This window comes from Natator depressus, chromosome 8 (assembly GCF_965152275.1).
Source record: "Natator depressus isolate rNatDep1 chromosome 8, rNatDep2.hap1, whole genome shotgun sequence".
In the NCBI taxonomy this organism is placed as follows: Eukaryota; Metazoa; Chordata; order Testudines; family Cheloniidae; genus Natator; species Natator depressus.
The window spans coordinates 48,546,224-48,570,079 of record NC_134241.1 but is presented as its reverse complement, the minus strand read 5'-3'; the positions used below and the strand labels follow the sequence as shown (position 1 = coordinate 48,570,079).

The window sequence follows — 23,856 nt, the reverse complement described above, 5'->3', positions numbered from 1 at the left end:
AAAACCTTTTACCAGTTAATATGTATGCAGTATGTAATTTGGTTTTCTCCACCTTGTCACTGCTGCAGTGGAATTCCAATTACATAACTGGAAACTGTCCTTCCAGAAAACAAGCAAACCTTCAATATGTTTTCTCTTCTATAAAGATTTCATTCTAATCTCAAGAAAACAATAGCACATATAGATCATGTGGCCCTGTTTAGAAGAGACATTATGCAGCTTTCTGGATTCCATAAACTTCAGTAGGTGACATATAGGGGTTGTTGACTGGGTTGACCAGGAAGGTCAGAGAAGAGTATGAAGGGGAAGAGTATCCAGTTGAAGAGCATGGAGTTATGAAGCTGCTTTGGGTGACACAGGTGGGACAAGCCAGGAAACATAGTTAAATGAGCTTTTTCATTTATTTCTTGGCTGCCATATCCTGCATATCTGGGATATGCTGACCAGGTTCAGGGCATCCCCTACCTTTACTTTTATATAGAATACTTAGGCTGGGAGGGATCCAAGTCTGCTTCTGAGAATGGAGTAGGATTAGGCAGCTATAAAAAGATGAAATCAGCTAGATGAAATTCTCTGGAATAAAAGCAGCTTTATTGTAGCTGTGATACCCTAGAGTCTCACAGAGCATATGTAGGCTACTCACCCATGGAAATAATTATAAAGGGCTGGATAAGCATCATAATCAAAAACCCAAAGCCTCAAAAGCAAGAGTCACATTGCTAGCACACATTTTTGCATACTCAAATGATAGTAAATGGTAGGCAAACTAGTTAAAGTAGTAGTAAATCTGAAGAAAAACCTTTTTTTAATACCAGTCCTGCAAGCCCTTATATAGTTGTCCCATGGATCAGGCACTTTTTCAGTTACAACAACTCAGAAAAAATAGATTTAGAGAAAATCAAAAAGATGTTAAAAATAATAGAAAGCATTTTGAGCCAAAGCAGTGATTTAAGAGGTTTGTTAAGTTGCTTAATATCAAACACAATTACAGGTAACCTACGAAGGAAAAGAGGTTAGTCTGTGATTTTATTACCGAATTTTTTTCCTATTTATTTATATGATACATTCAGGTTTTGTCTATCATGTTTCACTTAACAGATTTTGCAGATGACTCAAGATATACCTTGTTTATCATGTCACAAATACCAAACAAGTAACATCTATTCAATTCAGAGGGAGTGATTTTTACTCAAACTGAATTCTTGTTTTTCTTAGCAGCTATTGAACTCAAACACCAAACTAAGAATTGGAAGAAAAGCTCTTTTGCTACACATTCACCCTTTCCTTTCAAGTGGGTGCTGTAAAATCTCCCTAACCACATCTTTGGGTCCCCTAAGGAAGGTTGATATTTGAAAGGTTAAAACCCCCCAAAACATTCATTTATTTTAGAAATCAAACCCTTTTGTGCTATCTTAATACTACACTGTCAGTAAATGAGAATGAAGAGGCAAAGCCCCTTTTCAAGTCACCTTTAAGACTTGAACCACTGTGGTGCATACCAAAACTAGTAACCTGAGACTTTGGTGACAGGTTTTTAGTTTTCCCCCTCTTCACCTTAAAAAATTAGCTTATTTCATTAGAGACTGGCATTCTGTTACTTCACCCTCCCATAGGCAGCCTTAACTACAAGTTAAATTATGAGTATGTGGGCACAGACTGGTCTTAGGCCAATAAACAGGTTACACTTCCCCAAAAAGGTGGAAGAATCACCATGTAGAGTTTAACAAAACTAGCTGCAGCGTGAAGACCAAAGCTTGATTCCATGCACTACAGAACAGTTGGAGATATCTATGAAGTATCCACTGGGTAAACTTTTCAGAAGGATCTTAATCTCATTTTCAAAAATGATTCAGGCATTTACAAGGTGGATTGATTTAAATCACCAATTTTAATAATTATTTACATCAGCAAGAAATAATTTATTTTAACCCTGTTTTGCATTTATACTTTAGCCATTTTCCTAAAGAAAGGTTTGTTCTCATTGGTTGGTACAACCATTAAAACATATTGATTCGCAAGTAAATATAACCTTTACACTAAACGTGTAACTAACACGTTTTTGCTAACATGAGAATACCCTGTATTTATAAACACTTAAACAATTGTATAGTTTAACATACATTTATTCATATTCTTAATTATTCCCTTTTTACTGTTAGAAAATGGTTAACGATACATTTTTTATTCACTAGATCATTAATTTTTTATTCCGGATTTATATGGAGTTACATTTGGATGGCAATTGGAAATAATTTAAAAAAGCACAAGAAAAACATTTAAAAATTGTTTATCAATAAAATAAAGCTACCTTAAATGTGCTGAATACGTAAGTTTATCAACTAGTTTTGCATTTAGGACTAACGGATTTATTGAACAAAGGAAGTATAAATTGTAGTTAGTGAATTGTCAGATTGTAAATCTGGCCTATGGTGACCAGGAAATAAAAAAGGTATGTGGGGGCCAACAGTGCTGATAGGCTCCTAGTGGGATTTTGAAAAGTACCTAACCTATCTGCATATTTAGGCACCTAAATACCTTTGAAAATCTGGCCACTTGTCCTTCAACTTTTAGACTTAATAGATGTAATTCTCTCTCACACCTGGTTTTTATTCAGAGATTGGATGAAAACATGCTTTCCTGTTTTTTCAACTCCCGGTTGGTTTCTCCATTTTGAATCAATTAGTCCAAATGAAGAAAATATTTTCTCTTCATCCGCTGGCTTAACTGAAAACAAAAGTAATTAAGACAAAAGCTTTTCTGCTCAGCAGAACTGAAAGTAAATGTAAATACTAGCATTCACTCAATTGCAAAGATTAAAAATAATATAGATACTGAATGCGGTATTTTGACATTTATAAAGCTTAACTGACTGCAAAATTTAAAGACGTTTTCCCCCTGATTCTCTGTATCATAAAAAAAGCTGAACCCATTAACTCATTAAAATTTGAGGAGGGCTCATTAAAGCAGCATTTTTCTTTTATGTATTTAAATTATTTTAATAGATTATAATAAATTAGGCCTTAACATAGGCCATTTTAAAAAGGTTTGTTTTTAAAAAGAAAAATTAATTTAAACAAACTCTTATTTTGATTTATTTTTAAATAATTTTTTACCCACCCTGGACACTTAGGAGCCTAAAGCTCTCTCTCTCTCTTTCAATGACACATAGGCACCAAAATGCCTAAAACTCATTAAAAAAATCACACTAAACCACTTAAGCACTTATAAAAATTTCACCCATTGTCTTCAGAAGGGAAGGAATAGGTTCATCTGTCTAGAAAGGAACAACTATGAGATATATGGTGTAAAGACAAAGTTACCAAGGAATTCCTCTCAAATTTTATCTGGAGTATTAATCTGGGGTAATTATCAACACCAAATAAGCTTAGCTAGACTAGAGGAAAATTCCAACTGGCACTTAAACCTGGCTCACCAATACACAATATTAGAAACAATGACACAGACGCACGATGTAGGGAAAGCAAAAAATCCAAAAATTAATGGTGGGTTTTTTTTTTTTTTTTTTTTAATTCTAATTCCTTAGTTGTCTCCCATTTGGACTTTCAGAGAACACAGAATAACATCAGGGAACTAAAGCCAAGTGCGGTTTTGATATACATAATACTACTTTATTCTTTTTATTTTTTCTTACCTTTCTTATAGTTTTAAAAATGTACAGGGGTTCAGAACCACCTCAATAAAACAATGCATACTTTTTTTTTTTTTTTTTTAAGAGACTACTGTAGTCAAACCATTGGTGTGCAAATAAGGTTGACTTCCGTTATGAAAAGTCACAGGCACAATTTCATTATATGCATTTTGGTAAAATAAGAAACTATTTCGCAGCTGTTAAGAGTAGCAATAGTTAGGCCTTTTTAAAAAACAAAACAAATCACCATCTGAGAAAATGGCACCTTGGGTTAAAACTAATATTTAAAATATGTCACTACTTGCCATACTATATCTGAACCCTAGGCAATTTATTACACATGTAGTGCCCTTGCAAAGTATTTTATTTAAGCGGTGAACCTGAAAGGCAGTTCGTTACAAAAGGCAATACTGAGGCTCTTATCTGTATTTTATACTGAATTGTCTCTCCACCTCCTCCTCTAATAAATATCTATTTAATACCTGCATAAAAGTATTTCTCTTAGAGCAAGTAATTCTTTTTTAAAATCCTGTAGACTTAAAATTGACCTACTCCATATGCTATGAAAACATTAGGCACAGATCACATACTTTACATTTTCTTTTTAAAAAAAATACAATATGTGCAAGCTAGGTTCACACAAAGGATTGGCAGCTACAACAGTCAGCTATTCAGACCCCACAGAAAAGTTATTTTCCATTAAATTTTTTTTTTAAATGCACTGAGCAGTGATGTGACACTGCTGTGTGTGGTTATCATATTTGCATTAGGATTATTTGTGTAACTGCTAAAGGAAAAGCTTTAATACATCCTAAAGGACACCACATCAGTACTGTGTGCTAATTTAGCAGGATCCAGAGAACAAATTTTGTAAAAGTCATTAGAATATGGTGAATGCAAACATCCAGCTAGTAAAAATAGCCAGAATTTTCTGAAGGAAGAAGTTATTTGAAATTAAGTTTATCTGACAGGCTCCTTCATTAACTAAGTCACTTCTGAATAATGGAACCCAGGGTGCAGGGCATGAAAAAATGGAAATGGAGGGCGGCGGGGGGTGAGGAGAAGCAGCAGGCTTTGTGGAAGCTGCACAAGAAATGCAAAAAACAAAACTTTAATTTTATCCAAAAAGTGTACCCATCAGTTTCTTTAATTTGTATGGGGTTTGGGGGGAGGTGGGAGAGGGGAAAGGTTTAGCGGATATTTGTACAACTGAAAATAGTACAAGACACAAGCAAAGACTATATGCAGCTGATTGTTAAATTGCAACATTTATTATGCATCCTCTGTCGATATCATTTATGGAGAGCCATTCAGTGTGTTTAAAAAAGTATATTTTAATGCTTGAGGCTACTGTATATCCTGCCACATATATAATACTGTATATGACAATTTCTCTAAAAGGAAAAAAATTAATAGGTCACTAATTTATCTCAAGGGGGAGCCTGCTTTGAAGTGCCAGTTATTTCATGCCCTGCAGAAAATATGAGATATTGATTTCTTTCATCTTCTGTTAATTTCTGTCATACCACCACACAATTTCACAAGACCCATATTCATTATAATTTGTGTGCCCTTTCAGTGCCCTTTAATAGCAACCTTTTCCTTTATTACGAATCACTTGCAAACCCCATCTCATGTCCTAGGAACTATTCAAGTAAATATTTCTGTTGTGGCAAATTTCCAGATGTAACAAATGCTATCCAAACCCAATGTCAGATTGCATTTCATTAGTTGTCCCAGTTTTCTTTAAATGGAGCAGGAATTAGCCCGTTTTCTAGGTTTGGGGTCCCGTACATCCTTGTCTTTTAAACACATACAAGATGAACATATTGTCTCTGACAGTCTCCGGAGTCCCAGCCTGAAAACACTGTTGGAGAGGCTATATATCACACAGTTGCAGAAACTATTGCTTATAGCAAGCCATGTTGTTAAGAAGGAAAGTGCTGGATTTTCCAGCACCCTAGAGCTCTCCAGCAGAAAGTATATGATATAGGGGAGCCAAAGCATGTAAAACACACTGGTTATCCGAAATAAAACCATGGCATAGCGGCGGTCAGGGCTGTGCCCAGTCTCTCCCGCAGCATCCACTTCATGGCTAGGAAAGCGAGCTCTCCGGTCATTTATCTCTTTGGTGTGCTGCCGGCAAATTTTGAAGATGTGGAAATATGTGAAGCAGATTACCAAAGCAGCTGGAGCATACAGTAAGCACACAATAAAGCCAGTAAAATAGGCATTGGTGAGCCAGGAGGTAGCACACCATTCAAAAATATCACCATGGTAACCAGGTTTCCCCCAACCAAAAAAGGAAGGTAAGAAGATCAGACAAGAGTATATCCAGATCAAAATGATACAGATTCTCAAGCGACAAGGCGTGACCAGTTGATTATAGGAGAGAGGTTTTGTAATAGCAAGATAGCGGTCGACACTGATGCAAGCAAGACATGCCATGGAGACACTCTTCAGCACAGAGATGATATATCCAAAAACCTGACAAGTCAAGGACTCATGGACACCTGTAGAATAGTGAAGCAATGATAATGTAGGAACCAGGCAGCTAACTCCAACAAAAAGATCAGCATAGGCCATAGTCTGAATAAAACAGCTGGTGGTATAATGATGTAAGAGCGGAGCACAGTGAAAGACAAATATTACAGTTAAATTACCAGCAATAATTAAAAATGTTAACAGAACAATAATGACCGTCTCAAGGATGCAGATGTCGACTGCATTGTAGTGGCCAAATCCCAGCGGACAGGAGAGATGCTCAGACACATTCACAATGATACTGCTCATGTTCAGAGTCCTCCATTCAGTCCATCTGGAGTGGTTCATGGTTTGGGATTAGGGAACACTGCAATCAGAGCTACAGTGAGCAGGTGACCTGCCCAACATCAGCTAAACTCTGCTTCAGAGTCTCATCATCTCTCTTTGTAGACACCGCCAGTGCTTCTATCAGGGAGGTTACAGTCTCATAGCTGTTGATGCCCCTTTAGCATCAATGCAATGCTCTGACACACCTTAGCTTTGAGGAAAGAAAAAAAAAAGCCAAAAAGGCCACTGACGAGTTTCCTCCAGTGCTCTCCATCTTTACCAAAAAAAAAAAAAAAAAGGCACTTCCAAAGAAAACAGGTTCTTTTTACTGTATTTGTGGAAGATGAAAATAAAAACCAAAAAAAAAAAAAGGAACGGGGGGGGGGGGGGACAGGAAAAAGTCAACTGCCTCAAAAAACTGCCTCTGTGATTGTTTTTTTCCTGAGAAAGGCAGTTTCTTTGGAATTAGCTAGAAAAATACAAATAAAAAAAAGAGAAATGTCTCAATACAACACAGGTTTCCTGAATCAGCAATCTTTAGAAATGAATTAATGTTTTATGTTCATTTAAATAACTAAATCACAGAATGTCTGGAAAATCAAGGAAAAGTTCACCGTATCGTGCTGTGTCTTTTGGCTCCGTTCAGGAGATCTTTCCTTCATCTATCCTATTCATTAGAGAGGAAAGGAAAACATTTCTGTCCGGGTTAATTCCAATAGACTCACCACAGTTTGTGTATGAATAATGAATTTTATTTGGAGGGAGAAGGGTATGGGGAAAGCTAGGTTTGTCCTCTGACTCCCAGGAAGGAAAACATATATCTACCTGTACAATGAGGAAGATCATGTGTACTCACTTAAAAATCAGAAAAATGTAAGAATAAATTTTGGAGCTTTAAGTCAGTATTCAAAACTCTTTTAAACAGTTACGGTCCACTCCAACTATCAATGTCAGCAGCATAATCCAAGGTCCTCACAGACAAAATAAATCCTTCTTGCATTTCATTTCAGCAGTGATAATCAAAAATAATTTTCTTCAGAAATAATGCCATATCTGCTACAGTGGATCAGTACAGTGAAGTTCACAGATATATCCATGATATTTCTCACCTTTGTAGCAACACCTGAATCCTTTCACAAGCTCCATACAACAAGAACAGAAACTTCCATCTGCGTTCTGCTGTGAAGCTAATGAAATGCTGATCAGACTAGAAAAGCTGCCATTGTTTACTCCAATATTCTGTCATTCAGCTTCAGCTTCTAGGCTGCCACAGACTTTTGGTTTTTATTAGATGATTAGCATGATAAATCACTGCTTTATAAACCAGATCTTCTAATAGCTGGACGTTACCTGTTAATTGTATTTGCAGTTATGGAGCAGCCATATGTTAAAGAAAGCCTCTTCTGTATTCATTTTTGAGTAACTGCTTGATTAGTGCAAGGACCATTAGCTAGGTTACTAAATGTACACAGTCTTGCTTTTAAAAAACCCCAGAAATACTAAAAATATCTTTAATCCTAGAATTCCTGAGATTATGAAGAGGCAGACAAGAATGAATCAATCCAAATAAAAAGATTTGTCAAGGTCATTTAGATATTATTTTAGCATTTGTTTAACGTCCCTTTAAAAGTACTGACATCTCACTGGTGCTTTTGATAGTCTTCGCTGCTCCTTCTGAAGGAATTTCATTCACTAGAAGAGAAGCATTTTCTCCACTTCTGATGCAGTAGTTTGACAGAAAGCATTCTTTTGAAGTTAATTTTCCAAGATGCACCATCATGCTGTACAGAAGGGTCTTTTTGATTTTATAACATCCCCAAAACACTTGCCAGCTGTTCATTCTCTCTGTCTATAAGTAACTTAATCTGTTACAAAATCACTACTTTTTAAAAAAATTCTCTTGCTACATCAGTAAACCAATGTTTCTCACCTACGTTCATTCTTATCAGCTGCTACGGTGAACTGCTTGATACAGAAGTCCTATTTACTGTGAGGCAGTTACAAGGATGCTGTCACTATTTCTCACATTCTCTCTCAAAATTATTGCTTGCACCTGAGCCTGCTGCTCCTCTTTATCCTTAGCTGATGCAGAAGAACTCACTATCAGAAAGGTGACTCGGTCCTTCTGCCCCAATCAACAGCACAGCCAATGGCTAAAGCAGCTGAAATTGTCACTAGGTAACAGTTGCCAGGCACAATGCAGGCTTACACAGCAAGAGGCAAATAAGAATGACAAATTAAGACAATGGAACTGACCATTTCCCTATAATATATTAATGGCATTTGGAAACTTCTGAAAGAGGCTTCCCTTCTAGTACTTCCATAGGGTTATATCCTGCAGATTAGCAAAAAACCATTGCATACCACATAGAAACTACCATAATATTACTATAACGATCACCAGTTAAAGCAAGTCAGCAGTAATTAATTCTTATTGGCAGGAAAGACCTATTAATTATTAAACAAATAAGTGCTAACCTTCATAAAGTCAAACTGATTGTTTTAAAATTAAAAAAATGCTTCTTTTTTGATCTGTAAAAGTTTAAAATCAGCTTCTACCCTCTTATCAATTCAAATTGCTGAACTATTTATACAAGACAAATGTAGTTAGATTAACGTAACTACAGAATCATAAAAAATACATTTAAGCAATGTTTACGATCCAAAATAAATACCCAAATGCAAAGACATTTAAAATTAAGGCTGAAACTACCTAATTAATTCTCTATTATGTCTAGATATGAAGAGGTCTCAGCACAGTATATTTATGGAGTATACAACATTATCTACTGCAATACCTAAATACAATGTTGAGAAAGTTATTCTCACAGTATTTGTTAGGAATGAAACTAACATCCATTGCTTCTAAACATTTAAGTGATTTAACGTTAACCAATTATTTGTTTTAGCTTAATGTAAAAAAAAGGGGGGGGGGCATTACCAATGGATTTTAAAGGGGTAACTTAAAATATGTCCCTAAAATAATTCAAAATGTCTAATTGTATACTTAGTAAGTTATTAAAAAAAGATTTTGGGTCAGAATAATTTTCTTTCAGTAGGTGAGTCTGAGACAATGTAACAGACCGTTGTAGTGTTAAAGTCCACAGATTTTTTAAACTCAATTAACTGACTTATGTAATACCAATACATATTCATGATATTATTCCTCTTCTGGTTATGGATCCGTTAAATATATGTGTTTAGTCATTCCATGATACAAAATGAGCATAAAGTAAAATTATTACATTCACACTAGACACATTTTTAACCCAAAATTGAAACATTCAGTATATTCAGAAAATACCCAATCATACACCAATACAGCATAGCACAATTTAGTTAAGGGCCGGCAAAATACATTTGTCACAGGTTTGGTTTTAGAGAGTGAATAAAATAGAATAAAGTATCTAATTACTAATTTTTGTAATTCTGCTACATCAAACCACAGACCAAATCTGGCAAAAGTTGCTCCTGGGTTAACACCTTGTATTTCAAATTCAGCCTGGAGCAAATTTGCAAGGCTGAACGACAAATCTCTAGAAATTGGAACTGCATACTGAACTGAAGCAACATAAATACGAAATACACTGGTATAGCAGTGATACTGTATTCCTCCAGTCGAGGGATTTAAGAGAAATATAAAACAGTACTTTAGTGCAATATAAAAGATATTCCAATCACTTGCTATTGTAAATTGCTGCAACAAAATGTGTTAGAACTAGATTGAGCCTTTAGGCTCAGCTCTGAGTAACACCTAGCTGCACCACAAGAGGAGCAAAGGAAAGGAATTTTGACTCCTCTCCTTTCCCACTTGCTTGCAGCCGGAGATGGGGTGAGGACAAGGCTTGGGAGAGGAAAAGTGGATGAAACATCCCTACTCCTCCCTTCCTTCTGCTGGACTCTACACATGATCCAGGCTAAAAGTGAAGGGCTCTTCTACACTTCTTAAAACACTGAAAATCAGACACTTCAAATTTAGCAGCAGTTAAACGTAGCATTAAGGGAATCATAAAAAGGTAAATTTAAAAAAATAAAGTTTACATGACAATAGTTTTGAAACTTTCTAATTTCTAAATAGTAACAGCGACTGAGTGAGACCACAGGTCCATCTAGCTCAATATTCTGACAGTGGCCGGTTGCCAGATGCTTCAAAGGGAATGAACAGAACAGGGCAATTATTAAGGATACAATTTAGTCATGGAGGTCATGGAAGTCACAGATTCTGTAACTTTATCAGACCTCCGTGATTTCTTTGGCTTCAGCTGTCAGTGGCTGCAGCTGGGGCCAGAGCCATATGCTCCCCTACCAGCTCCCCACAGCTAGGCGAGAGCTGGGGCTATGTGCACCCCCTCCCCACCCCCGTGACTTCAGCTAGGCTTTACACCTCACTGTGGTGGTGGGGCTCAGGCTGTCAGTCCCCCCGCCGCACAGGGCTCCAGTTGTCATTCCTTCCTCTTCCCCCATTTGCCCTCCTCCCAGTTATTTTTAGTAAAAGTCACAGACAGGTCACTGGCTCCCTCAAATTTTTGTTTATTGCCTGCGACCTGTCTATGACGTTTACTAAAAATAAGTGAGACAAAATCTTAACCTTAGCAATTATCAAGTGATCCAGCCCCTGTTGTCCAGTCCCAGATTCTGGTAGTTAGATGTTTAGGAACACTCAGACCATAGGATTGCAGGCCTGACAACAGTGGTTAATAGCCGTTGATGAACCTGTCCTTCACGAACTTATCTAATTGTTTTATTAACCCAGTTATACTTTTGGCCCTCACAACATCGCCTGGCAACAAGTTCCACAGGTTGACTGTGAGTTGTGTGAAGTAGTATGTTTTCTTGTTTGTTTTCAACCTGCTGCCCATTAATTTCATTGGGTGACCCCTAGTTCCTGTGTTAAAAGGCGGGGTAAATAACACTTCCCTATTCATTTTCTCCACACCACTCATGATTTTATAGACCTCTCTTATATCCTCCCCCCCTTAGTCGTCTCTTTTCCAAGCTGAACAGTCCCAGTCTTTTTAATCTCTCTTCACACAGAAGCTGTTCCATGTCCTAATCCTTTTCCTTGCCCTTCTCTGCACCTTTTCCAATTCCAATCTATCCTTTTTGAGAGGGGGTGACCACAGCTGCATGCAGCATTCAAGATGTGGGCATCACATGGATTTATAAAGTGGCATTATCATATTTTCTGTTTTATGATCTATCCTTTTCCCAATAGTTCCTCAGATTGTTAGCTTTTTTGACTACCGCTGCACAGTGAGTGGATGTTTTCAGAGAACTTTCCACAACAACTCCAACATCTCTTTCTTGAGTTGTAACAGTTAATTTAGACCCCATCATATCGTATGTATAGTTGGATTATTTTTCAATGTGCATTACTTTACACTTGACACTGAATTTCACCTACTATTCTGTCACCCACTCACCCAGTTTAGTGAGATCCCTTATAACTCTTCACAGTCAGCTTTGGATTTAACTATCTGAGTAATTTTGTATCATTTGCCAACTTTGACACCTCAGCATTCACCTCTTTTTTCAGATCATTTATGAATATGCTGAACAGTACTGGTCCTAGTACAGATCCTTGGGAGCACGACCCTTTACTTCTCTCCATAGTGAAAACTGATAATTTATTCTTACCCTTTGTTTTCTGTCTTTTAATTCATGAGAGGACCTTCCCTCTTATCCCATGATTGCTTAGTTTGCTTAAGAGCCTTTGGTAAGGGACTCTGTCAAAGGCTTTCTGAAAGTCCAAGTACACTATATGCACTCGATCATCCTTTTCTACATGCTTGTTGACACCCTCAATGAATTCTAATTGATTGGCGAGGCATGATTTCCCTTTGCAAAAGCCATGTTGACTTTTCTCTCCCCAACATATTATATTTATCTGTGTGAGAGATAATTTTGTTTTTTACTACAGTTTCAACTAATTTGCCTGGTACTGAACTTAGGCTTAAAAGCCTGTAATTGCCAAGATCGCCTCTGGAGTCTTTTCTTTTTTTAAATCAGCATTACATTAGCTATCCTCCAGTTGTCTGGTACAGAGGCTGATTTAAGTGATAGTTTCTTTCAGAACTCTTGGGTAAATACCATCTGGTCCTGATGACTTATTACTGTTTAATTGATCAGTTTGTTCCAAAATCTCCTCTGCTGACACCTCAATCTGGTGTATTCACTTTGTATTTACCTGTGACATTCTGAGTACATTTCCCAGACCTGAAGAGTTCTGTGTAGCTTGAAAGCTTGTCTCTCTCACCAACAGAAGTTGGTCCAATAAAAAATATTACCTCATCCAGCTTGCACCTCCATCTTGGATGGCTCCACATAATAATTTTGAATGTTGAAGCTCATACTTCCAAGCCCTAATGTACATAATCAAACTAGGCTTCCTGCAGAGATGCATCACTAAATAGAAGTTAACAACTGAGAACCAACTCACTCACTAGATCTGGTCCAGCATATTTTTGAATCATCAGGTCTTTCTACTGGGCTCAGAAAGAGTCCTACAAATATTTGTAAGCAGCAACCCTGCCCTCATATTTTGGAAGTTGTAAAAGGAGTCCAGGAGGATATTAACTAGCCAGTGTGTAACAGTGTGGAAACAATGTCAATATATGTTGAATCTTTTTCAGTGTAAAATGATACTGTTTCATGAATTATAATAAAAGTGATAAAGTAACTAGATGAATTAAAAGTGCCCCTTCTTCCTTGTGTGAGAATTATTATACAAAAGTAGGGGAGTTTGACTTCTTCCATTCAGGAAGTGCAGTCAGACAAGAAGCCAAGTGGCAAGCTGCCAGTGGCTCCCCAGACCTCAGCTGCTCCAAGAGCCCAACTCATTATGGATTTTCTCAAACAGCTGAAATGGAAATAGTGCAAGTTACAAACTGTCTACAGTAATTTATATTGTCTTTTTACATTTTGAGGGATGGGGGTGCAAATTAAGCAGAAACTAGCCAACCCTGACAAAATCCATGGAGTTTGCAGGGTATGGAGAAACTGATGTTATGCCTTGGAGACAGCACTGCCCCATTTCCGCATGGGCAGGAGGAAAGCCACACACAACAAAGGCCTCCACATGTAGATCATTAGGAAACAAAATAGCTCAAAATTATTTTTTTAAACAAAATTTGTCCTCCTTTTTTGTTCTGTTTCATTATTTCCCCTTTATATACAGTGGTATGCTGGAAGGTGTTAATGGCTACCATCAAGCAGTTGTTTAATCTACAGAAAATTGCAGACCTGGTTCAAACTATGGAGTGTGCTAAATACCCTTCTTTCATGCTCTAATTGACGGAACAATTAAATGCCCCTTATATAGTGAAACAGCTGGAAACAACAGAAGCTACCACCCACAGCAAGAGACCACATGGCAAGGTCTGAGCAAAACCATTTCAGGGAGATTAACAGGGGTTTCCCCATACACAGCTTGGACACAAAAATCACTGGAGAAGTAGATTTGGAAATTGTGATCAAGGAAACTCCCTGCTGTTGTTTCTTCTTACTGAGCCCTGGGAAATAGGAGTTTGTGTACATTCACTGTAAATAAACAGGATTGCACCAAAGAAATATCTGACTCGCATCATCAATTTCTCCTCCTAACGGAAACAACTGTGCAAGGCTCAGAATAGTGGATACTTGCTCAGGCCAAAGAGGAAAAAATATTCCCTTTTTTTTTTTTTTAATAGTTAATTTCTTTATAGTTTACTTCATTTCTATCGAATTCCAGCCTTTTCTTTATTTTCTATTCTAGATTTTTTTCCTCCCCTGCATTGGTTTACCTTGGTTCCCTTTTCATCCCAGGGATCTATTTATTTCAGTTTCAGCTCTAAATATTTTTTCCTGTACATTTATTTTCATATTTTTATTTCACATTTCCAAGCTCACTGTTCTCCATCCTGTCCATTGTTGCTGTTCCCCAATCCCTTAACATCTTTCCCTTCTGCTCTCCTCAATTCTGCCTCTCCCCTGCAATCTTTCCTGTTCTCAGCTGCAAAAGAAGCCCTGCTGACTCCTTAGTTTTCCTCCACCTCTATATTTAAGGTAAATACAAATGGCTTGTCCACCTTCCGCCTCACAGTCTCAAATTCAGCCCCTAGTCTCTTCCCTTCTTCCAGGTTGCACCCAAGTCACCTCACCTGTCAGCTGCTAGCAAGAATTCTCTTCTCCATGTCAAGTACTTCCCTTCCCACTGCTTTCCATCCTGTATTTACTCCACCTGCTGGCACTAAAAAAAGTTATCATTAAGAAAGTTATGTCCACCATGGCTGTTACCATGGTGGAAGTAATCAGACCTGCAAGGAACTATGCAGAATTGGTCACCCAGGGAAAGACATGAGACTGAATCACTGAGGCAGACAGAGCTAACCAATTGCTGGATTCTCGTATCTGTGCCTGGGCAGCTCTTGAGAACTTGGGAACTGACGAGAAAACAAAAGGAAAAAGCTTTGCAGAATTGGATCAGTGAAGGAAATTGGCCATGAATATGTTAAAGTTCTCTGTCTGGTCCTTTTATGTCCCTGTGTATTACGCAGCCACCTTTTATAATGATTAAAAACTTGGTATTAATGACCAAAAGAGAGACTCCATCCATATATTCGTATTTGCATACATTAAGCTAAGTTCTTAGAACTGATCACTGCAGCTTTCCTTTAAAAAATGTTTGGAACCTCAAGGATTAAGTGGCTACACTTTTGAAACTACAAACTCAATTCAGAGCTGTACATTCATCTGACTACCAAAATTGTGGACAAACATGGAATATTTTCACTCCTCAAGTCAATGAAAATTAAAAGCCCTGTGGAAAACTGGCTGGAGGATGATTTACATGAGGAGGGTGCTGTGGAGAAGTGTAAAGGATACTGCTCTCTTGCATCACTTAGTAAGTGGTTGTAATATCTGGCAGCAAAAGTAGCACTACAGCATCAAGCTCGATAATCACACATTGTTTAGCATCTATTGAGTGGAAAGAACAAAAAAATAGGTGACCTAGCATGAAGGAGACAACCGACCAGGACTCACTTTAGTTGGGTACCTGTCTCAAGGCATTGCTCTAGGAAGGGGAAAATAGCAACAATCATGTATAGGCCCTCAGCCATGATCATGTGGCTACAGACACTGCCATTAAAACTAACAGGCCGGTCTTACTACTAACGGTAAGAGGCAGGCAAAAATAATAAACTGGCAAATATACAAAGCAGCATTAACTACCCCTGCCCAGGCACCCTGATCAAGGGCAGTGTTATTTGCATTGTCTTTTCCTTTAACCTCTCCTTCTGGTTATGTGACTAATGTGTATTTAATGGCTTGCAAAAGTATATTTAAGGTCTAAAAACCATGCATTTTATTTAAAACTGCCATTTTTGCATTCCAAATATCACATCATACCCATCCACTGTACAGTTAGCTTAATGTTAATACATAGCCCTCGTGCATGGAAATTACACTGCAGTCACAGATTATCATAGAATATCAGGGTTGGAAGGGTCCTCAGGAGGTCATCTAGTCCAACCCCCTGCTCAAAGCAGGACCAATCCCCAATTTTTGCCCCAGATCCCTAAATGGCCCCCTCAAGGATTGAACTCACAACCCTGGTCATCTGAAATAAATTAGCTATTAAACACACTATACAGTACTGTCAAGTGCCAAATAAAAGTTTGGACTGCTAAATACATTACTCAACAAATGACTAGCAATTAAAAGCTCCCGAAGTACTTAGCACCCTGCTAAACACCCTTTTCACCACCTGCACATCATATACTTTTCACACTTGTAGACAAGCGCCAAGCAGAACTGCAGCACCTGAAAGATAATGGTAACATTTGGGAGGGGGAAGGGCTTACGGATTGGAGCTCACACTCTGTGAGCATATATGAGAAAAATGGCGATATTCAACTGCACAAATTTTAGGGCTCTCAAATATATGAGATGTGGGGAGTTTTAATTGTCAAACTTTGAAGAGGTAACCAGCTGGGTATGTGGATCCCAGATTTTCTCTGTGTTGGATTACCAATCCGGTTATTGGCAAAGATCTGTGGCTTGCAGTTATTGACTTTCAGCATGCTATCTCAGAGGTACAGCTATCAATGGCTCCCTTTTGGCTTAGTCTCTGCTCCTGGGATATTTCAGAGAGTGGTCTCTCAGTCCTTTCATGATATCCAGGGTACATATTGCTATTTGGATGATATTCTCCTCTTCGCTAAAACCATTCCTAAGCATAATGCTATTCTGGACCAGGTGCTAACCCAACTCCAACAAGCTGACAAAGTTAAATGCAGCCACGTGCAGCTTTGCAAAAGATGCTGTAGAGTTTCTAGTGTAGTATCTGTCAGCCAATTGAGCGTAGCCAATGCTGCAAACTGTCGCTTCACTACCATTACCCTGACTACCAGGGTAGTCTGGTCATAGCAGTTGACATTCGTTCACTGGCCTACCTCAATACATAGGTGGTCATGCTCTCACCCTGATGGAAGCAAAGCATTTACAGATTGAACTAGAGTTCTTGCTATTGTATGCTTCAAGGTCTACTTAGTGGAAAGACATTTCACTTTAGAAACCAATTATTTGCCTGTTTTGGCCTTTATCATAACACCATTGACCTGCTGAGTGTGAAGTTGCAGTGGTGTATTATTCAGTTGTAGCAGTATGACTTCCATTTGGTACATACCAAAGGAAGACAATTTATTTGCCAATGACCTTTTGAGAAAGTCTTCTGAGTTGGCACCCACATAGGCAGAAACAGCAGAGTACACTATGCTTTTTACCAAAACATATGTGGTGGACTGCTGATGCCACACTTCAAGATATTGAGCTTGAAAGGTGATATGTGCTGTAGAAGTGGTTTGGATGGATCCACTCCTTAAGAAAATGTTGTGTACACTCTACAAAATTCGTTCCAAGATCACAGCGAAGGCATGTGTTACTCAACATCTCTTATGAAGAAGAGCCTGTGTGGTCATCCCAGCAGTGTTGCAATATGCAGTCCTGGATGTGTAACATTTAGGAGTTACAAAGGAACTTCTGCATAGTTATGCTTGGTGGCCAGGGCTACACTCAGACACTGAGCATCAGGAGAAGGCGTGCTCAGCCCACACAATGCATAGAACTACTGTTCCTCTGGATCCTTTGAAACTGGTAGTCATAGACAGACCATAGCAGAGAACTGCAGTAGATATCTCTGGCCTCTCAACTGCACTGCATGGCTACACACTGTTAATTGTTATAGACTATTACTCATGTTACCTTTCCGCATTCATAATTTCACAAGGCACCTCAAAGGAGTTCATTTCTTGCTTAACCACTGAATTTGTTATTTTTGGCCTACTAGAGTGCCTTGTTTTAGATAATGGGATATCTTTTGTATCCAGAGAATTTGAAGGTTTTCCGATGAGTAGTGGTACAGGACAATAGAAATCTACTACGTACCATCCCCAAGGAAATGGAATAGTAGAAAGACTGCATGGAACTCTGAACAAACATGTAGTTTGCATACTGGTACAACACTGAGATACACCCTTCCCCTTATTGCATTAAGTCATGCTTTATAAGATATTCAGAGGACACCTCATGAAAGTACTGCAGAAATCCTGTTTTATCAGCTCTTCAGCCAACCTATGAGAACCAAGTTGTCTATGTTGACAGAAAAGGTTCATCCCAGCAATCACCGTCCTAGAAGCCAACTGATGTGATGAGGAAATATATGAGTTTCAACAAGCATTCCCATGCAAGACTCCATGGGTAGGTCTACACAACAATTAGACACCCGCAGCTGGCTTGTGTCAGCTGACTCAGACTTGCGGGGCTTGGGCTGTGGGGCTGTACAATTATAGTGTAAAAGTTCGGGCTCAGGCTGGAGCCCAAGCTCTGGGACTGGCAAGTGGGGAGGGTCACAGAGCCCAGGCTCCAACCTGAGTCTGAATGTGTACACTGCAATTTTACAGCTCCATAGCCCAAACCAGCTGACACAGGCCAGCCACAAGTGTGTAATTACTGTGTAGACATACCTCAAGTCTTCAATCCTGGACAAGGAGTGTAAATTCGGCAAGGGCTGGAAGCATTTTCAATATATGTGGTATGATTTTGTGGGCTGCAGGGTACGGAACGTTGGTGAGTGCATTTACCACAAGAAGAACGCATTGTTAACTGACAAGTTATACTGCCTGAAAGCTGAACAGATAGGGAAGAGGACGTTCTTTCTGAACGTGATGTCATGTGACCAACTGGGGAAGTTGCACCACTGCAACAGCATTCATCCCCAGAACTGAATCAGAGGTATAACCTATGGCCCCAGGATCACCTGATGCCTCGATCAGGTACCACCAAACTTCTGGGGAGAAGGGAAGGAAATTATGACGACTGGTGTGTGTGTGTGACACCTTCCAGTTCCTTGTTCAGTTCCTGGTTCCTACTCCCTGAACTCAGTGTTCCTGTGCCTGTTTCTTTGCAGGGGATGTGGGAGGGGGAAGAACCATGTGCACAGTGTTGGGTGAGTGCAGTTACTCAAGGCTTGCCATTACACATCTTCTGTTTGGACAGTTATAATGTTTTGTGAGACTTGCTGACCTAACCAGCTCAAGGTTATTATATGTTTTGATTGACAACCTACCCAAATGTCTTGCTTCTTTATTTGTGTTTTGCAATTGATGTTCTGGGGTACATCTTTTTAAATGATATTCACTTTTGATTTAAAGAATTCAAGCGATTGAGAATCCACCACAACCCTAAGTACAAAGCCACGGCACAAAGGCAGCTAGTAAGTGGCCAACACAGGTATCAAACCCACAACCTTGGTGTTATTAGCATCTCATTCTAACCAAATGAGCTAGACACAGCAACCAACGATCACGTAGTATAGCTGTCAAGGTTTCTTCCCCACTCTGAACAGATGTGGGGACCTGCATGAAAACCCCCTAAGCTTATTGGGGGGCATAAAAATGTTCAAACTATCAAGTTGAAGTGTGCCACAAGGTCAGCTGGTTACCTGTGCCTGTTTTGCCTCCTAAAAGTAAAGGTGAGACAGGCCTGGTGGGATATATAAGAGGCACCTGTTCCCAAGCAGAGGAAAGAGCTACCTGGAGCACCAATAAGCTGGGCATGACCAGGGTCTTGGGGACGGACCAACAGTAGTTTACTGTTGAGAAGAAGCTAAGGGGAGATTTAGGGAAGGACAGCAGATCTCCGAGGAGATTTCAGTGGTGGTTCTCAGTGGAGAGGGAGCCGTGGAATGAGCCTAGGTGTACCTCACCAGATGACCCTTCAAGCAAAGTGTTTCTAATTTTCTCCCAAGAATCAAAATGGAACATTAAGTTAAAATGCATAAAGCTCACCTGTAACACTCTACAACTCTTTTGATTGTTTTTACAGATTTTTTTAACATTTGCTATTTAATAATTACATTTTTTTTTTTGGTCTCAACATTAGTATGACCTTATTGCTTAATGAGGAAAATTCACCCTTTATAGAAATAAAGTGGTATGTGTTATAAATCTCGTGTGGGCTGGAGAACAAGTCTTAGCTTTTTACTTGGTTCGAGGAAACTGCCACTTTTCCCACAAAGATTCTCCCACCATTCCAGGAAAAAAAATTAAATTAAATGTAAGTATTTTGTTGGTGCACAGAACATCAAGTTAAAAATCTGCTTACTAAAAATAAATTTCCCTAACTCCTTTACTAAAACAAACATAGTTAATTAAAGCAGAATTGTAAGAATTTACTTTACAGTATTTATGCTCTTTGCTTACAGATTTCATTGGTCTCTGCTGGACAAGAGAATCTGAATACTGAGTTTCCCTTTTGCATATAGTACATTTCACTTTTGAAATCTTACATACTGGCACAAGGTAGAGGTGCAAATCCTGCTGGGCGATTTCACTGAAATTTTTATTTTCAGGTTTTGTAGAACATTTTACCAAACTTTAATTTTCAGGTCAGGGTTAATCAGATAATGCTTTTAAAGAAACAAATGAGAAGACAAGATTTGCTGCAAATTTTGAAGAATATTTTGTGATTAATTTTGGTAAACAAACACCAAGAATTTATTAAGCACTTAATTTTTGTTCAGTGGTGAGCTTACTTGTGTCCAATGGGACAAGCTGAGATTTCTCTAAACTTCTAAAGCTCACAGTCAGACATGCCAAGTATCATGCATCTCACAAAACACTCACTTAAGAGGGCAATTTTTTTCATGCATTCCTGCATCTTTGGCAATTTATCACATTTTTGGAGAAGAGCACGTCTCCCCACAAAACACCCTGTAGCCTAAGAAAACAGACACTGACCTGCAAATCTGGAGACCATGAGTTCAAGCCAGATGCCTTTCATCAGAAATAAAACCACATATTTTTTTTAAAACTGAATTTAAGGTTATAAGCATGTTATTCGCAGATAAGTAAATTACTTCTCTAAAATGTCTCGCAGAGCATAACAAAACTTGGCAGCTACTCATATTGCATTATATTATGGCCTCTCCACCATGTCTGGGAAGGCACAGGGAGTCCTTACCCCAATGCACTCATACACATGGGCATACGAAATAGAGAGAATTAAACTGAATGCCTGAGGAATTCCGGGCAGGGCAGCTTGGGGAGGAGCATCAGCAGAATAATGGAAGCACTGTCTCCTTGTTACATCCTTGTAAGTAAACCCCACTGGCCTCATTACAGGTTCCACACCATAGGACCTAAGTTAATTTGCCTTACACAAGCCAAGTAATTCCATGCACTGCTGGAATAATTTCAGTGCCCTTTATTCTCCCCAACACGCCTCCACTTCACATTTTAAGTGTAAACAGAGCGCAGAATTTTCCACCATCCTTGTAATGAGAACAAAATGGCCAGCTGTTTTGGAAATACTGTAAATTTAAACGACTTAAGTTGTTTAAATGGATAATCCCCAACTCCATCAAAATTTCCTCCTTCGGACACCTACTAGCAACCCAAAATTAAATTAATGGATTGGTTTTAATATGGACCAACATGGTGTCAAAAAGTATGGTGTTCTTTCTGTACGCATGTTATTTATAACCTATAGTTAAAAAAAAATATATGAATGTTAAATGTCAGGTCTATTCAGTCAACAACAAAAAATTGAAAGACAAGTCTCTGAGGCAACCTTTGAGAATTAAAAATGCAAATGATAACATCAGAAGAAAAGAGAGATGGGGTTTCAACAGAAAAAAAAAAAATCAGGGTTCTTTCTGCAGAAGAGATCGGTTGCTCCTTACAAATAACCAATCACTACAGACAAACATGTTGGGGAAGGCAAGATTTTGTTTGTTTGAATTGAGAAGAATTAAACAAAATGTATTGAACATGAAACAAAATTCCAGCACTAATTAATTTTCTATCCAAGCAAAGGTTCCATATAGGTATCTCCACTGATTTTCAAATTCATAGAAATCAAGGATCTGCCTTCGAAGACCTCATGTGAAAACCCATTAAAATTATATGAAAACATTTACTTTGGCAACAACCATACTCTAACTAAAGTGTTCATATTATAGGGGAAATTTTGCTATGCATTTAAACATTTTTTCCCCAGAAAAAGTTTCTCTGTAAAACAAAAAGGACCAAAAAAAAAGAGAAAAAAGATTACATTCAAAAAGCTGTATTTTATTGTTATGGCAACTGATGTGCTAAAAATAAAGAAATATCAAAGTTGTTATGGCAACTGGAAATTTAAAAGCAGTCAAGAGTAGAATAATCAAACCTTCAGTGCCTTAAATGTAACATCTATGACTCAATTTTCAGATGAGCTTTCAGATACAAGTTCTTTTGCTTTTGTGAATCTCCTTTAGAGATCAGAATTACAGTATAACTTTTTAAAAACTCTTCAGGGTAATAGAACGTGAGGAAAATAAAAGTGAATGGAAAACAAATTGGTCATTCAGACTTCTCATACTCAGCTCGGTGTCCTTGCAGCTTTATCTAGGCCAGCAATTACCTTAGTTTATTGTAAGTCAGGGATAAACAACATTTATGGCATTCGTTGTAATGGTGGGAACAAATGACATTTTAAAAGTTGCATTAAGATACTATTAAAAACTATGCAGTCAAGTCAGGCCTTCCCAAAGTTAACTCTTTGTGTGTATGCATTAGAAAGCAGACAAATTAATGGATCACAATTTTTCTCAAATACCACAATACATTTAAATTTCTAATATACATAATGCAATTTTAGGGATCTAGCTAGAGGTGCACATTTGCTATGAAGCTAAATTGCTGTGCAAGTCAGCTTAGCACAGCATGCCTTTTTCCCCCAAGTACTAGCAGATGATTGTTAAGTTACCACTTTTGTTAAAAATTTAACATATGCTCAATGTGCACTTTCAAAGCCTCACAACTCAGCCAAATCCTAACCAATCTTTGACCAAAATACTCAAAAAGTCTCTTCTTAGTAAGACCTAATTTTTTTTTTTTTTTTTAAGATTTCAATTTTCTAATTAGTTTGGCTGTATTTCTGTTTTGAAAAAGATGGAAAGGTTTTTTATTTTGTATTTAAAAGGGGGACCCATTTTTCCTTAAACTAAAAACCCACCTTCAAGCAGAATCAAGGAACAGAAAATTTCAGCTACATGGATGAAATGCTGTAAAGTTATGAGTAACTGAAAATAATTTATAAATGGAAATACTTTGGCAACCTGAACTGTATACTGTAGCTGTTGCCAGCACTCCAACAATATTGAGGGCCACAACTGAAGACAGTATGTGTCTTAGGGTATGCTGGCAAGCGTTTCCCCTAACCCACTCCCATCCGTACACAAAATCCTCTTACCCAGGTTTAGTGGTGCTTTCAACCTGGGCTAGCTGGCATGGCTGGGGATACAGATTAGAGCAGTATTTCTCAAACGCAGCCACCGTGGCTGCATGCGGCCACCAAAATGTGTGTCCTGAGAACCTCTGGGTTAGAGACTAGGTTTCACTTTCACTCAGGCTGGCATCCCGCCCACTTAACCAGCATCCATATGGCAAACCCACTCCGAGCTAGTCCTTTGACTTTTTTTTTGTTGTTGGCGGGGAGGGGTGAGATTTTAGAATTCGGTCAGCCCTGTTGCTTGGAACATGTGGTAAGAATTTTACCTTGAACCAAGTCTAGTTAAGTTTTAGCTACTAGACAGTTTAGCTACTTATTTTTCTTTTAACCATTTCTGATTCTAATACCTTGTACTTGCTCTCACTTGAAATCTCCTCTTTGTAGTTAAATAAACTTGTTTTATCCTTTAATCAAAACTTATCCAGTGTTGTGTTTGAAGTGAACTGTCCAGGTAACTCCAGTTAAAAAGCAAAATGTTGAACATTGACCCTTTACAAGGACAACGGATCTCTAATATCTGAACTCTCCAGGAGAGGGCTGGACAATACATTATACACACTGTTGGGAAAATTTGGGACTGGGACTGT

General features: G+C 38.3%; 2 protein-coding genes across 4 annotated transcripts in view; both read right to left on the bottom strand.

The window, feature by feature from the left end:
• RABGAP1L (RAB GTPase activating protein 1 like) overlaps nt 1-23,856 on the bottom strand; it is a 549,683-nt gene that overhangs the window by 338,425 nt on the left and 187,402 nt on the right. The window lies entirely within an intron of this gene.
• GPR52 (G protein-coupled receptor 52) lies at nt 1,908-6,749 on the bottom strand. Its single transcript, XM_074960978.1, has one exon. It carries the CDS (start codon nt 6,479-6,481, stop codon nt 5,396-5,398), a length of 1,086 nt encoding a protein of 361 aa, XP_074817079.1. The 5' UTR covers nt 6,482-6,749; the 3' UTR covers nt 1,908-5,395.